At 39.1% G+C, this 15,306-nt stretch overlaps 1 protein-coding gene across 1 annotated transcript; it reads left to right on the forward strand.

Annotated features, from left to right (window-relative positions):
* Window positions 1–8,275: 8,275 nt before the first annotated feature.
* LOC146379635 (dual specificity protein kinase CLK4-like) lies at window positions 8,276–13,814 on the forward strand. The gene is made up of 12 exons (XM_084941291.1): window positions 8,276–8,429; window positions 8,556–8,650; window positions 9,236–9,359; window positions 9,837–9,903; window positions 10,052–10,165; window positions 10,355–10,521; window positions 10,793–10,887; window positions 11,013–11,142; window positions 11,239–11,321; window positions 11,434–11,513; window positions 12,508–12,583; window positions 12,669–13,814. Exons 1-12 carry the CDS (start codon window positions 8,393–8,395, stop codon window positions 12,804–12,806), a joined length of 1,206 nt encoding a protein of 401 aa, XP_084797417.1. The 5' UTR covers window positions 8,276–8,392; the 3' UTR covers window positions 12,807–13,814.
* The last annotated feature ends 1,492 nt before the right edge of the window (window positions 13,815–15,306 follow it).

Raw genomic sequence — 15,306 nt, forward strand, 5'->3', positions numbered from 1 at the left:
TGAATTTGTGTGAACATTTATTTGTATTTGTAGAGAAGGTGATCAGGCTTTTTCTTCATTTCCTGAGACCAGCTGGATCATCACCAGCTTGTATCTTCATCTTTTTTTTCCCACTCAGTGAGGTCTTTTTTTTTCATGGCCATTTCTCTGAGCTGGAAAACCAAAGTGTGTGCTCACAGATGAAATAAGGAATATTTTTCCACTGCAGGTTTTAGAGTGGTTCAATTAGTGATAGGCGTTGATCCACTTCTCAAATAATCTCTAAGGACTTGAATTTTTAAGAAAGACACATATATCTCTGCATATATCAGCCTAAAAGCTTGATATAGACATTACAGTTTATAATATGACAGCATCCCCCACAAGGCATATAACACCCCTGCACACCAGCACTGTGCTTATATTATACTTCAATCAAGATATAGTTATTATTTATTTAGTTAGTTATAATCATTATTATTTAATCATATTAGCACAATCACATTAGCACAAGTACAAAAATATTCCACATACTTGAAATACTGCTCAGCATTTCATAAATTACATTTTCAACAAATCTTGGAGTAAAAATACAGTTACAAGGAAAATGTGTCTATTTGCAAATATTAATTAAACATTTCTATGTGCTACAGAATGGACATAATGATAAATGTGCTGAGGTGAAAATAAACTTTCAATAATATTACCACTCTAGTCTGTTAATCGCCAAATTAATCTATGCTGGTCAGCTAGCTAAAAGTCTCTACTTTAGCAGCCCAAATAAGAGGCTAGCATTAGCTTTTGTTAGCTCAACCAGGAAGGTCTGAGGCTTAAACTAGGGTTAGTATAAGTTTGCCTGAAACCTTTTGACGTTTACAGTAGAGGCAACCGTAAAGCATGGGTATTATTATAGTATTTATTAGAGTCCTAAAATAATTTCCTCCTCTCTATACATTAGTAGAACCATGAAGTTTTCACTTTTCCCAGTGATCTACATGGCTGACCTTTGCTAATTAGCTAGCTAGCAGTCACAGCTGTGTAAAACCCACAGAGAAGCAGACAGCTAACTATAGGATTTATGAAAACCGAAAACCGAAGTCATGTTAAACCTAAGTATCGATTATTTGAAAAATGACTCAGCAAAATATTCCCGACTTATCTAGAGACAGCGGCAAGGCGTTCCCAGGCCAGCCGAGAGATATAATCTCTCAAGCGTGTCCTGGGTCTGCCCCGGGGCCTCCTCCCGGTGGGACATGCCCGGAACACCAACCCCAGGAGGCGCCCAGGAGGCATCCTTGTCAGATGCCCGAACCACCTCAGCTGGCTCCTTTCGATGTGGAGGAGCAGCGGCTCTACTCTGAGCCCCTCCCGGATGGCCAAACTTCTCACCCTATCTCTAAGGGAAAGGCCAGCCACCCTTCGGAGGAAGCTCATTTCCGCCACTTGTATCCGCGATCTCGTTCTTTCGGTCACTACCCACAGTTCGTGGCCATAGGTGAGGGTAGGGACATAGATCGACCGGTAAATTGAGAGCTTCGCTTTTACACTCAGCTCCCTCTTCACCACGACGGACTGGTGCAGTTTCCGTCTGTCGATCTCCGGCTCCCTTCTCCCATCACTCGCGAACAAGACCCCGAGATACTTGAACTCCTCCACTTGGGGCAGGAACTCATCCCCGACCCGGAGTGGGCACTCCACCCTTTTCCGGCTGAGAACCATGGCCTCAGATTTGGAGGTGCTGATCCTCATTCCCGCTGCTTCACACTTGGCTGCGAACTGTTCGAGTGCAAGCTGGATGCCATCACCCGATGAAGCCAACAGAACCACATCATCCGCAAAAAGCAGAGATGAGATTCTGAGGCCACCGAAGTGAAAGCCCTCCACCACTTGGCTGCGCCTAGAAATCCTGTCCATAAAAATTATGAACAGAATCGGTGACAAAGGGCAGCCCTGGCGGAGCCCATCACCCACCGGGAATGAGTCCGACTTATTGCCGGCTATGCGAACCAAGCTCTTGCAACGGTTGTATAGGGATCGAATGGCCCGTAGCAATGGGCCAGACACCCCATACTCCCGCAGCAACTCCCACAGGACACCCCGTAAGAAATGAAAAGCGGAGTTCAGTAAAGTTCCCTAGACTCTGGCTATAGCTTGCTTATTTGGTAAAAAAAGAGAAGAATATTTGACAAAAAAAGTCAGAATTTTAGGTTAAATATGGTTTGAAGTAGAATGAAGTTCTTAATAATAAAAACATAAAAATCTGGTGAGTAAAATATCAAACAGTCTAAAGACATGATCAGTTTTTTAGAGTGGAAGACCACTTGTCTGACGGTCGACTCCGGTGTTGCCTTTCAGTCTCCGTTTCCCCTTCTGTCTGTCTGTGGGCGTGGCTCCTTCAGCTCGTTTTAGGCTCTGAACTGCACACCTGTCCCCATTTGAGTACTCATCAGCTGCAGTGTATATATACAGTAATCCTGTCATTCACTGATTACTCTGTCACACAATGCAGTTAAAAGTCAAGGCAATAGTTTTAGCGTTTGTTCTCAAGTTCAGTTTACTCGAGCTACTAACGCAGCTTTCCAGTGCCTCGGATTTTCCATGTGTGCCAAGTGAAACCTCTTATTCCACGTCAAGAAGCCTTCCTTTCCTCTCTCCATCTGTTCCTCGAATGACTTCTGACGCTCACTTTTTCCATGAGATCGTTTTCAATAAGCTCTTTAGGTGAGCCTCCGGTCATGTTCTTGTCTCAGAATTTGAAGAATGCCAGTTGTTAAAGGTGCGGATATCTTTACTTTGAATGTTTTGAAAAGAAATCTAAGTAGTGGTGGGCGTGAAACAGTATCAAAGTGATGCAACAGTGCCCTTTCATGTCCTCTTACACAATTAAATATGTTTTTATCAAGTTTCATTAAATCTTATCTTATCTTAAACTGTGAATCAAATAAACAAGACTGATTTAAATATATTTTGGACTACAATATTTATGTATACATTGTGTTAAATGTAAATAAAGCTGCTTTTAAGTGAAACTGGATGTGTACAAGTAGCAGCTGCAGCTTTTTTTTTTTGACGTTTTTAAAGGAATTTCAACATTTCTATCACAGGAGGTAATAAAATGGAGCTCATCTGGACAAATCCAGCATTGACGTCATTGCACAAACCCTGAACATTTGCAGCTAATTGGAAAGACCGCATTTAGACCATAGTTAGAGGAGTATTTGTGTCGTTCTCAAATTTAGTTGTAAAACTTAAGATATTTTAACAGCCAAATATAAATTTTAACTACTAATGTTTAAGCATCAGTTGGTTTTTCCTTCATTTGATTATGTACGCTGTTAATTTCTTTTTGGTCCAGGATGATCAACACTAAAGAATTTATTTAAATTAGCGCATTTATGAACAGTCATCTGTGAAGCAGTGAAAAAAGGTGATCCTTCTATGATCCCTCTGAATCAACTATGGGCCTAGACATGAACTCTGAGCAACACCATATGCAAGAACTGTGACGGGGTTTGGGTTTTTAAAAGGTTGAGAGATTCTAAGATTCAGAGATGACTGAATATCACACTCACACTTTAGTGCAGAGCTATGTAGGCTGTAAACTAAATTCAATCTGACACAGCAGAACAAACCTGTTAGCAACTAATTAGCAGTGATATTGACAATATAGTAACATTAGTTCTAGACTTTCTGGGAACTCTAAGTAGGTCTTTGTATTAAACCAGTGGTATTATTCCACAGTTTGATTTTGGATGCATGTCATCCCCTTTAGTCCTTCATCTATGATAATTTGTCAAATGAACCAAAAACAAACTCTTTACTCATAAAGCATCCCAAGAAGAATGAATAACCAGTTTTCATGTTTCTGGGTTTGTCAGCACATACCAACAGAAGTTAAGTGTTCAAGAGAAAACTTTAACCTCACGTAGTAGTAGTTATCAAACATAACTCTGGTTCTATGCTTACATTTCAACATGTTTTGTTGTTATTTTCTGTATTTAGACTTTATTATTATTTGTTATGTTATATTAGCTTTGCAACATTTAATTTAAAGATCGGAAAATAAAAGATACTGCTCTAAAACAGTATCAGTGAGTAATAGCTTAAGTTTTGTGGATCCAAGCCTTAATGCAGCACTGTGTTTAGATGGAACCACAGTTATGTATGATTTGCTGGTGGATCGTGTGCCCCGTGTCATTCATAGATTACATCACCTAATGTCCTGCATCATCCTGTATCCACAGTTTCAGACACAGTACACTATGTTTTCTTCTGAAGGATGAAAGAGGAGCCTTTACGGGGTGAGTCCAAGGGTCGAGGCAGGAGCAGCCCCCGTGTCCTTTTTCATTACAGCTGGCAGAGGTTTTTACTGCCTTGAAGTACACCGGAATGTCCATGGCTTGGTTTCCTGAAGGACATAATATTTTATTGCACCACGGACGCCATTTTTCCCATTCCTTCTTTGGCAGCTATGCCATGTGGCAACAAGTGGTTGTGTTGCTTTGGGGGGGCGTGGAATAGTGGCCCGAGGAAGCTAAAGAAGAGGACGATAAGTTGCTCGAACAGACCTGCAAGAGCCCAAAAAGCAGATAGAAGAGAAGCAGAAGACTCCACAGCTTCAATTCCAAATACAGGTAAGCAGATAGATCACTATCACTAAACACTGCAAAATCTGTTGTAACCAGTTAACTGTTTTGCAAATTATTACAAATGTTACTTTTTAAAATAGTTTATTATTGACTTCAAACAATAATGTATGGTTCTTATTATATGATATATATTATTATATTTTATTTCGATTTGATTTTTTTTTCTTAAATTGTTACTTTTATAGCTAAACGAGTTTGTACATTCGAGGAATTGTTCTTGTTGCTTCAGTGACAAACATCCAATGGGGGTGTGGGGTGGAAAAAAAAAGCAAAAAAAAATTACAATATAAAAACAACTTTTAAAATATAGAAATACACTATAAAAGATTTTCTGTTTATAAACTGATGGATATATGCAGTAGGCTGCAATGCAAGTAAAAAAATATGGACCGTGCACCAAATGTTTAAAATGAAAATTATAAGAACTATGTCCATTACTGTGAAAGGATAAATGCACAGAAAAAAACATCAATATAACTTACAGAGTTGGATGCAGTGGTTTTATTTTTAACTTGGAATAAGTGAAGCAGTACATTGGTACTTAGCACCCAGGTAAGATGTGGTTCTTTACAGTTACATTGGAATTTGAACTTGTTTACATGTAGTTATTCCTGAACTCTGCTGAAGTAACTCTGCTTGAGTCGCAGTTAATAATAATCCTTTTGTATCTTATACTGGGCATTGGAATGGTTTATCCTTTTACCCCCTTTAAGATAAGCCAGCTTCATTCTGATTGGATGCTCTTCGTAAACAACAGGTTTGAAGGGGGGTGGATTTTCTGTGCTTACAGAGCCAATAATAATAATAATGATAATAATAATAATCAGTCTGGAAGGAGCATTTAGAGCCAATGTAAGTCTGAGCTTTTTTCATTATTTGAAGCTTAGTTCACGTTTAATATAAACATCCAGCATTTTAGCAATACTTTATATGACGCACAATAATAAGCTAACCAGCCAACCAGAATTTTTATTTATTTTTTTCATAGCCATGGTGTTGTGACATTTCACTTTGCTGCTTTATTTAACCTGTGGTGTGAAAAGACAGAATCTCGTTCTGTCCTGCAGTATTCTTAGTGTGTCGCATGCATGGACTGTACACAGCAGCTGTGTGTTAGCAGACGTAGTGCTGATTGTTGGAGCTCTGTGGTCTGGACAGCTTTCAGAGCTCAGTTAGAGCTGTTGTTAGATTTCATCTAAGTGTATTTTCAGCTGTATCAGATGACCTGTTAAACTACAACTGATCTGAACTAAATAATCCCCTCCAATTAAAGCAGTCACTCACCTATCTCAACCATCCAGATTGAAATTTATCCTATTACGTAATATAGAAAAAGGGTACAAAGGAATAGAACTTAAAGGAACACAGTAAAAGTCAACTTTAGCAACTTTGGCTGTTTCAGCAGTTGTCCAGAGAGCATTTTATGGTAATTTTCAAATGACAAAGACTCTTGAGGTTATGAAATTGTTATTAGAAGTAAAGAAGAAAGCAGGCTGATGTCACAAAGCAGCCCTCTGCAGAGATCTTAAATCTTCAGACTGCTGACTGCCTCCTGATTTATATCCAGTCAACAGCTGTTTCTTTTAATCATTCCTGAAGGAAGTAGCTTCCCTTTTACTTACAGTAACAAGGTACCATAACTCTGACCTGATTTTAATCCAAACAACATTTCCTTTCCCCAGTTTGTATTTGCACAAGAACACTTCAAGATAATAACTCAAAAACAAAAAAGCTTTTAAAAAATATTTTGCCATTGTGTTTTGTTAGGCATTTATTGTGTTTTAAGAAGTGTTATTTGCACCTCATAACCCAACGGTGTTGTCAGTCTGGGGCCTCCATGGTTGACCTCCTAACATCAGTCAGGTGTTAACCATATTCGGTCAGGGTTAAGTTATTGTCCAAATTTTTTAACATCAAAGTGTGCGCAATATAATTTGAAATCCTTTCCTAGCTTGTAAAAATGTGGCATATGGCTAAAACAAAACCCACACTGTCAGCACATCCGATCAGGAACACCTTGTACTTTGTTCTAGATTTAAAATTTAGGCAGTGAATTTTCTTTGGAGCAGTAAGAGAAGATCTTCTTCTAAGAAGAAGATTTTGTTTTTCACGTCCAAAAATAGAGTTAAATTAGTTTTGTTAGAGAAAATAAGCAATTGGGTAATAATAAAATCATTGCCTAGCCAAAAATAATCAATCCCTATACAGATGACTACAGGCACAAATGACTGGTATTGCCTTTATGTAAACCAGCATGTTTTAAATAGATCATATCTTGGTGGCTGCACTTTTACTGGGTCCTATCCTTCAGCTGTATTGGTTTCTTATTCTGCCTATCAGTAATTAGGAGTGGCATACTCTGTTTCTGGCAGGGGCTGGTGAGTGAGTGTTGGATATTCTTAAGTGAGTGACAACGGTCCTACATGTTGTCAGTGAGAGTGAGCCATCCTCACTGCTGATTTACAGTCGATCAAAGACAGCCGACCCAGACGGGCACAGAGAGACAGATCTATGTCTCAGGAGGGAGGAAGAGAACCCTGCAAAGGAACAACTAAAAGCCACTCAAGAGCAAAACTCAACATCTCATATGCAAAACCGAAATGCAGTTATTTCATGACGCAGTTCAAAAACACACTGCAGTAGTTTTGACTATATTAGAAGTTTCACTTATTCTGAGTGACTGTATAAGCTTGGGGCTTCTACTATTCTTAGTTGACTAAGAAACTGCATATTTTGACAAGCATGAAGGATTTGTCTTTCAGTTTATATGTTAGTCTTTCTAGGTTAAGGTTTAAACAGCTGTTCACAATCTCCCATGGACCATTATGCTATCATGCTACCTACACATCCCTAACTTCACCTTCTGCACAGAACATCATAACATAGGCTTTTCTAAAAGGTCAGTGATAAAGAACCGAAACCCTTGAGACTGTGTGCTATACCTCATGTTCTTAAAGTTAAGAATATGAGATACAGCACGGAGAGCAATTATATTATTCCAAAAAACAACAACAAAAAACACAGCAAGAGTTTCTCCACTTCACTCTTAAGAGTGAAATTTCTCATTCAGGTGCAGCAACAGTAAATTTTAATGCTCCTGACTATTTTTAGAAGCACTTTATGTTTACCAGCACAGAAAAGCATGTTGTCTGTGTTATATTCTACTCATGGAAAGCATTTTTAATGTTGTTCGCTACTTTGGTGATATAAAGGTTAATCCAGTTTCATGAACAAGGTAGTCTATTCAAAGTACCAGAGATTTTTGTTTTTTTAATAAAAGCTACATCACTCAAGTTTCTACTGCTGCCGTTAGCCATTTTACATACATAAAAACCGTTCATAAAATCATGAATATAGATATGCATAAATAACATATATATTACGTGAGTGCAAGATTACATTCCCACTGCCTCGTGGGAATTTGTACTTGCCTCATGTAAGAGTAAAAGATCCTAAGCTTAAAATGCTGATAATGTGCCAGCAAATAATTTATATATTTGTATCGATAATGTTTGTACCGGTTTGTTTGGCACCTGTCATTCCTAAATTCTAGTACGATAACGCTGCCTCACTCGTGTGTAAAGTTTAATGCTAAAGTGTGCGATTCACTCCTTAGTCTGTGAAGCTAAATGCGAAATGTCCTTTTTGCTTTTTAAAGCTTTCACAAAGCCTTTTTTGAAAATAAGTTCTCCTTCTTACCTTTGCAGACACTACCAGAGTGTGGAGAAGAGGCCTGAGTCAGGTAGAGTGTTGACAACAGTACAATGGGCAGAAAGGATGACAACTCCGAGTACTGGAGAGGTAACATTATTTCCTCTTAGGTTTTGGCCTTTAATAATATCTGTTACTGTGATCCTCATACAGGTTAATTATTGTCTGTGTTTCCTGGAACTGTTTTGAAGTCTTTCTCTCTCTGTCCTTTGGTAGATGGCGATGACTCCAAACCTGATTTACAAACGGATACAAAGACTGGAAGTTTCAACCAGTGCATCCACCGCACCACCTCAGAAACTCATAACTTGGTAGGATAATCTTCTTTCTGCTGAGTCCCCCTAAGTTTGCCTGAGGCTTTTTTTCCTTATTGTTAAGTACATTAACATTAATTAATTAATTACATTATATACAGTGCATTACATTATATTATTTGTTGCTAATTCAGATGAAAAATAACAGGTGTGAATGAGTAACCCATCAAAACTAGGAGCATCATCTAATATGGCAACAGCAGGGTCTTGTGTAATATGATTACCCCAAATAATCCACTGTGATTCAGTCGATGAAATAGGATCTCTATATAAAATATATTTTTGTAGTTGAACTTTCGTCTTATTTTGGATGGGAACACATCCCAGAACATCGGCAATTAAATTGCTGTTTGGAAAACTTTAGCTTGCTAGACATTTCTTATATAATCTAATGGCTTCTCAACACTTCTACGATTTTATCTTAATATATAAAAAAGGACAGAACTGAGTCTTTTATGATTTCAAACTATCCCATTATTGGAATTCAATTCTATGAAAAAATTGACATTTTTCAAATTGACACTCCGTTTTTCTCTTTCGCTTCTTATCCATATATCTGACTCAAACACAACCAACGTTCAGGCTGATGACAACGCTGGCAGCGCCAATGATGATGACGTGGAGGAAGGTCAGAGGGGAAAGAGCTGTGAGGATGATGAAGAGGGCCACCTGGCCTATCACATCGGCCTCGTGATGAAAGAAAGATGTACTCATCACATTTCCCCCCCTTTCCCCTTATGCTATTTTTCTTCTAAAAGGGCAACTGACACCAGAATAGCAACTCTAGAAATAGTTTTCTGTTACCGTGATCACCTGACTACTTTCACTGGTACAGAGGAACTGGCTTATTATTTAATTCAATTCCTCTTTTGTACAATAAATGTACTCTCAGGCACTTAGTCCAGGATGCTAAACCTTTCACTTTTTAATTTGCTGGAATGCATTACTGAAAATTAACCAAATGGTTTGTGATTAAACTTGAACTAAACCTCATGCCATAATTTGGAAGCATCACACAATCGTCTGGCTGTGGAAGAAGAATGAAAGGAAAGCGACTAGTTGACTTTTCAAATGTGTTTGTGACAAGTCAGAAGCTGCAGGAAATGTGTTTTAGAGTGTTTTAAAAGTGCTCTGCTCTGGACTGCACTGGTGATCCAAATAAATATCTGTCTGTCCTTTCCAGATGAAGTTGTCTCTGCACTGGGAGAAGGAGCATTTGGAAAAGTAGTGAAGTGTATAGACAGAGAGAAGTAAGCACGCATGCTGAAAAATCCTTAGAATTAATGGGTATTTCTAGTGCTTCGAGATTAAATGTTTTTTTTTGTTTTCAACATTCAGAGGTCCATATCAGCTTTAAACCTCATATACACCTCTGCATGTTGTGCGTCTGTTCAACAGAGATGAGCACGTAGCTGTGAAGATAGTGAGGAACATTGAGTGTTTCTGTGAAGTAGCGAGGTCTGAGATCGCTGTGCTGGAGGAAATCAACCGCCTGGATGATGATAACAGATTGTAAGTGTAGCTTACGTGAAAACCAGGGGGTTACATTTTTCCTTGACAGCATTCAGTTAAATCTTTTTTCTTCTTGTTTAACTGATGGGCTGCAGGAAAGAATAGCTGTGTTATTGCTGTTTGCATTCATTTCTCATTCTAATCTCCAGCGATTGCGTTATTAAAGTGATTTATCGTGTCTTCTGACAGCGCCTGCGTGAGGATGCTGGACTGGTTCGAGCATGAAGGCCACGTCTGCATCGTGTTCGAGCTGCTCGGCCTCAGTATCTTTGAGTTTCTCCAACAGAATGACTTCCTGCCGTTCAGCGTGGAGCAGATTAGACGCATGGCCTTCCAGATCTTCAAAGCTGTGTGCTGTGAGTTGGGTGTTTACTTCTGTGAGACTGGGCGTTGTAGGTGACTGTTCACGTTGGCAATCTTGGGACTGAAACATCTCTTAGTTTCTAAAGACTTTTTTATTGTTTGTGGGGGTTTTAGATCATTTTAGGAGAGAAATCAAAACTAATGTAGTATTAAAAAAAATGTTTTTTTTGCCTTCTACAGGGACAGTCGAACACTGTGTTGTTCAGCTTAAAAAATGGTTGATTTCATGCACAATTGTATTGTGTATTTTTGTGTGTTTTGCAGTTCTGCACCGTAACAAACTGACCCACACAGACCTGAAGCCAGAGAACATCCTGTTTGTGCGCTCTGACTATGACCTGGAGTATAATGAGGACTTGGTAAGAGTGCAATATCACGTCATGGTTTTATTTTAAGGTTTGCTATGTGATGAAGGATGTTTACTAGAGAGTGTGTGTGTGTGTGTGTGTTCCTGTTTGTGTGTATGCGTCCCTTTTTATGTCAGGAGTGTAAGGAGAAGAGGCTGAGGAGTCTTGATGTGAAGGTTGTGGACTTTGGCAATGCCACATTTGACCACGAACCCCATGAATCCCTGGTTTCAACGCGTTACTACCGTGCTCCAGAAGTCATACTTGGTACACAAACAACTGACACGTGCACACACACTCCTACATGAACACTCAGAGAATTAAGCTCAGTTATCTACATTTTTTTTGTATGTGTGTTCTCAGGTCTGGGCTGGAACCAGTCATGTGACGTTTGGAGTCTGGGCTGTGTCATGATGGAGCTTTACCTAGGACGTGCACTCTTCCCGGTACACACACACGCACACACACACACGCACACACGCACGCACGCACACACACGTGCACGCACGCACACACGTGCACGCACACACAGTAGTATAACTGCTGGTTTTGTTTCAGACCCATGACAGTAAAGAACATCTGGCCATGATGGAGAAAGTCCTCGGACCGATCCCCCCACATCTGCTCAAACAGACCAGGTAGCTACACATATAGCTACACACACACACACACACACACACACACACACACACACACACACACACACACACACACACACACACACACAGAGTTCTGTGTGAATCAGTTGTTCTTGTATTTTGATGTCAAAGACAAATGAAATCAAGAAGCTGGAGGACTGTGGTTGTTGAAAAGTCATACTTACAACTTACAAGAGAAAACACAGAACTAATAATAGGAGAGCGAATAGAGAAGAGCAACAAATGATAACTAAGGACATTTGAGAACATGGCATGAAACCATGACTAGACAAAAGGGCTCATAGAGCAGTCTAATTATGCATTGCCCCTACAAAGATCCTTCCCAAAGGGTTTTCTGCACCATTCTCAGGGTCTCATAGGTCATTCGTACCCATGGAGGCTGCATAAAAGCATTCCTAATAGAGTCCCAGTTAAGTGCAGGAGTGCCTTAACTGGCACTCCTGCACTCAGCCTGCACTGCATACTGAAAGAGCACTTCATTACATACATCTGAACACTGAGGTGAATACTCTGAATGTAACTTTTCATATAGCACAAAGTTCAGCTGAATTTCCCCATAGTCTGCAAATGAATGCATATTTGCACCCACAGATGCAGATGATGAGAGAGACACTTTCAGTGAAATCCAAAAGAAATCATATTAAACATGGCAGAAATGCTGCATTACATTTGTGCAAACAGACACTGTGCATGTGCCAATAAACAACTCTTATATGCAGCATTTTTCTAAAGAACTGTCCAAGGAACAGTGCACAAAGAACAAAAAATATATAAAATAACACTTTGATTAAAAAGATTGTGTATCTGCGGGAAAATAAAATATAGCAGATGGTGATATAGAGCTTATCCATGATCTCTTTTGTGAATATGCTCTCCTCAGCTCCAGGTGTAATTTGAAGTAGTGTGTTGTGTGTGTTGACAGAGTGTTTTTGTCTGCAACTGAATATAAACACTGTGCGTGTAATCTGTGTAGGAAGAAGCATTATGTGCACAGCGAGTGTCTGAACTGGGACGATGAATACATCAGGAAACACTGTCGACCTCTCAAGGTACCCGGCACTCACATCAACAGTCAGCTTCAGCTGTGAGCTGGGACTGGTAGCTGTAGGAAATCTGATTATTTCTGTCTCTCAGCTGTACATGCAGACGCAGAACGAGGAGGAGAGGCAGTTGTTCGATCTGCTCAGCTGCATGTTGGAATATGATGTGTCCAGACGGATCACCCTGGAGGAGGCACTGTGGCACCCGTTCTTCAGCCCACTGAGGACGTAGAAGCAGCAGCAGTGCAGCTAGCTAATGCATGCATACACACACACGCACATACACACACACGCACACATGTTTTCATATCTTAGTGAGGACCAGTGTCACGTCAGTGGGGGATCCGGGGGTTTCTCTGTGAATTTCACATTCCCGTGGCAGCGTGCTCGGTGCTTGCTCAGATTTGAAGTTCAAGTTTTTGCTGTGGAAAGTAGCTTTCTTCCCACACAGACTGTACAGCAGACGCTAATGTTTTTGTCACTTTTAACAGAATAAAACTTAAAGTAATGTAAGTACGTCCATGCTTTAAATGCTGCATGGTCAAACTCTCTCCTGCACTCCATATTATCCATTGTTGATCTACACACGTCTGTTGCTGCCACAGGTGTCGCTCGTACATCATTGTCATGAGACACTCTAACAAACAAAATCACGACAGTTTAGTAATGCAGTAATGCAGCGTGCTTACGGGAAAGTAACAGTAATCTCATTACTTTTTTGCAATAGTAATCCCTTACTTTACCCGTTACTTTAAAAAAGTAATCGGATTACAGTAACTGCCCATCTGTGGTGAGGACATCTCATTGGCATAATGCTTTCCCTAGCCTTACCATCAAAAATGAATACCATACTATAACCCGTAGTCTAAACCGAACCATGACCTAATAGTAACCCTGACACTTTAACCACATTTTGAGCCTCAAAAATACCTTCAAACTCGTGTGAACAGGCATTTTGTCCCCATAAGTGACTGTTCGTCCTCACAAGTATAGTGGCACGCCAATTTTCTGTCCTCACAAAGGTCTTTAAACATGCACACACACACACATACAAAGACGCACTAAACATCTACCTCAGGCTCTAACTAAAGAGTGCAGATTATTTGATTGCTTGGTTTTTAATTCTGAATTGAATTTTCAGCTGTATTTATAGATTCAAAGAGCATTCCTGTTTGAAATAATCCCACCATGATGCTATAATCCACACAGTGCTTAATTCCATGTTTTCGATTATTTTTTTTTTGTCAGCTGTTTGTAATAAAGATTTCAGATTTGATGTGTCCGAAATTTATTCTGTCCCTAAGTGCTGATCCCATTCAGGGTTGCAGGAATGGGCGGAGAATATCTGTGTAAACCCTGGAGAGGTCCCCAGTATAGAATTGCTGTTTTATATGATTAATTGGTATTCTTTTTGTAAAAGTACTTTCTGCTCATGTGAAATCATGCTAATGTCTAAAGAAAAAAACAACACAAAATGTTGTTTTTCCAGAGTTTTTCGGATGCAAACTTGCATACTACAATGTGTATACACACTGAAAGGATTTAATTTTTGCAACAAGTTCATCCTCAAAAGATAAAAAATAAAGTCATCGAGCTATATTAATATAAATAATATAATATAATAATAATATAGAAAGAGTATTTTTACTCAGTTGTATATAGAATTTGTATTCTATTTTTATCCTATTGTATATTTTATTCTATTTTAATCTACTGTATATAGTATTTTATTTTATTCCATTCTATTCTGTACAGTTGTGTACAGAATTGTATTCTAATTTTTGCTATATAACTTTTGCACTGTCCACTTTCTGCTGTGTCAAAACAAATTTCCCACGTGTGGGACTTATAAAGGTTATCTTATCTTATCTTATCTTATAAGTTGGTCATAATGTCTAAACAAAAAAGGAAGAATGTGGAGATTCCTATTTCATCAAGAAGTTCATGTTTGGGTGTGTAAGTACGTAACACGATAAATTCGCATTTGAAAAACACACTCGGTATGTAAAGAACAAAAACTTAAAAAAGTGGGAATTTTATGTGTTTTGAACAGAAGGAGGGTGAACTAAAGTTTGTGGTAGTTGAGATTTGGGCCTTAGAGCTACTAAAAAAGGACGCTGACAGAGTCTCCCAGAGTCAGCCACCAATGACCATTTTTAACATTCACTGTAACTATAATGAGTGATCTCTACGGCAAAAATAATCTGAGTGACCATGCTGGCACAGAGCAGCATGATGTAATAACAAATATTTGTTCAGATTTTTAGCTGAGCTTATTATGCTTAATGTAGATGCTGGAGCCTATCAGTCTAAAGTAAATGTCAGCTATCTAAGCTCATGCTGAAATCTCTGACATTTGCTGGTGTAACTGCCTTGTTGATACAGACTGCTGACATGTAAAGTGGACGGTAATTTCAAGATTTAAGTAGACGAGGAAGTCTCCATGACTGAACAGTTATCCAGGTATGAAATGTTACATGTGCAATAGCTGCTACTCCGAAAAACAGCCGGCTCATCGGCTATCTGAGAGTCATCAGCTGAAATTACATGGATGTAATAAAACAGGATGAAAACAAAATGTGTCCGAGAGAATTGATAATGTTATCGGTTCCACCTGTTTCCAGACATGCAGCTGCATGTTGTTTATGATCCGATTTACTTCAGTTTACTTTTCACCAAAGAGACACTGCATATCTAAAACCATAGGCTGTAATTTTAAATGCAAGATAAGG

The sequence above is a fragment of the Perissodus microlepis genome, chromosome 10 (genome assembly GCF_051167445.1).
Source record: "Perissodus microlepis isolate ML-2025 ecotype Zambia chromosome 10, ASM5116744v1, whole genome shotgun sequence".
NCBI classification, from domain to species: Eukaryota; Metazoa; Chordata; class Actinopteri; order Cichliformes; family Cichlidae; genus Perissodus; species Perissodus microlepis.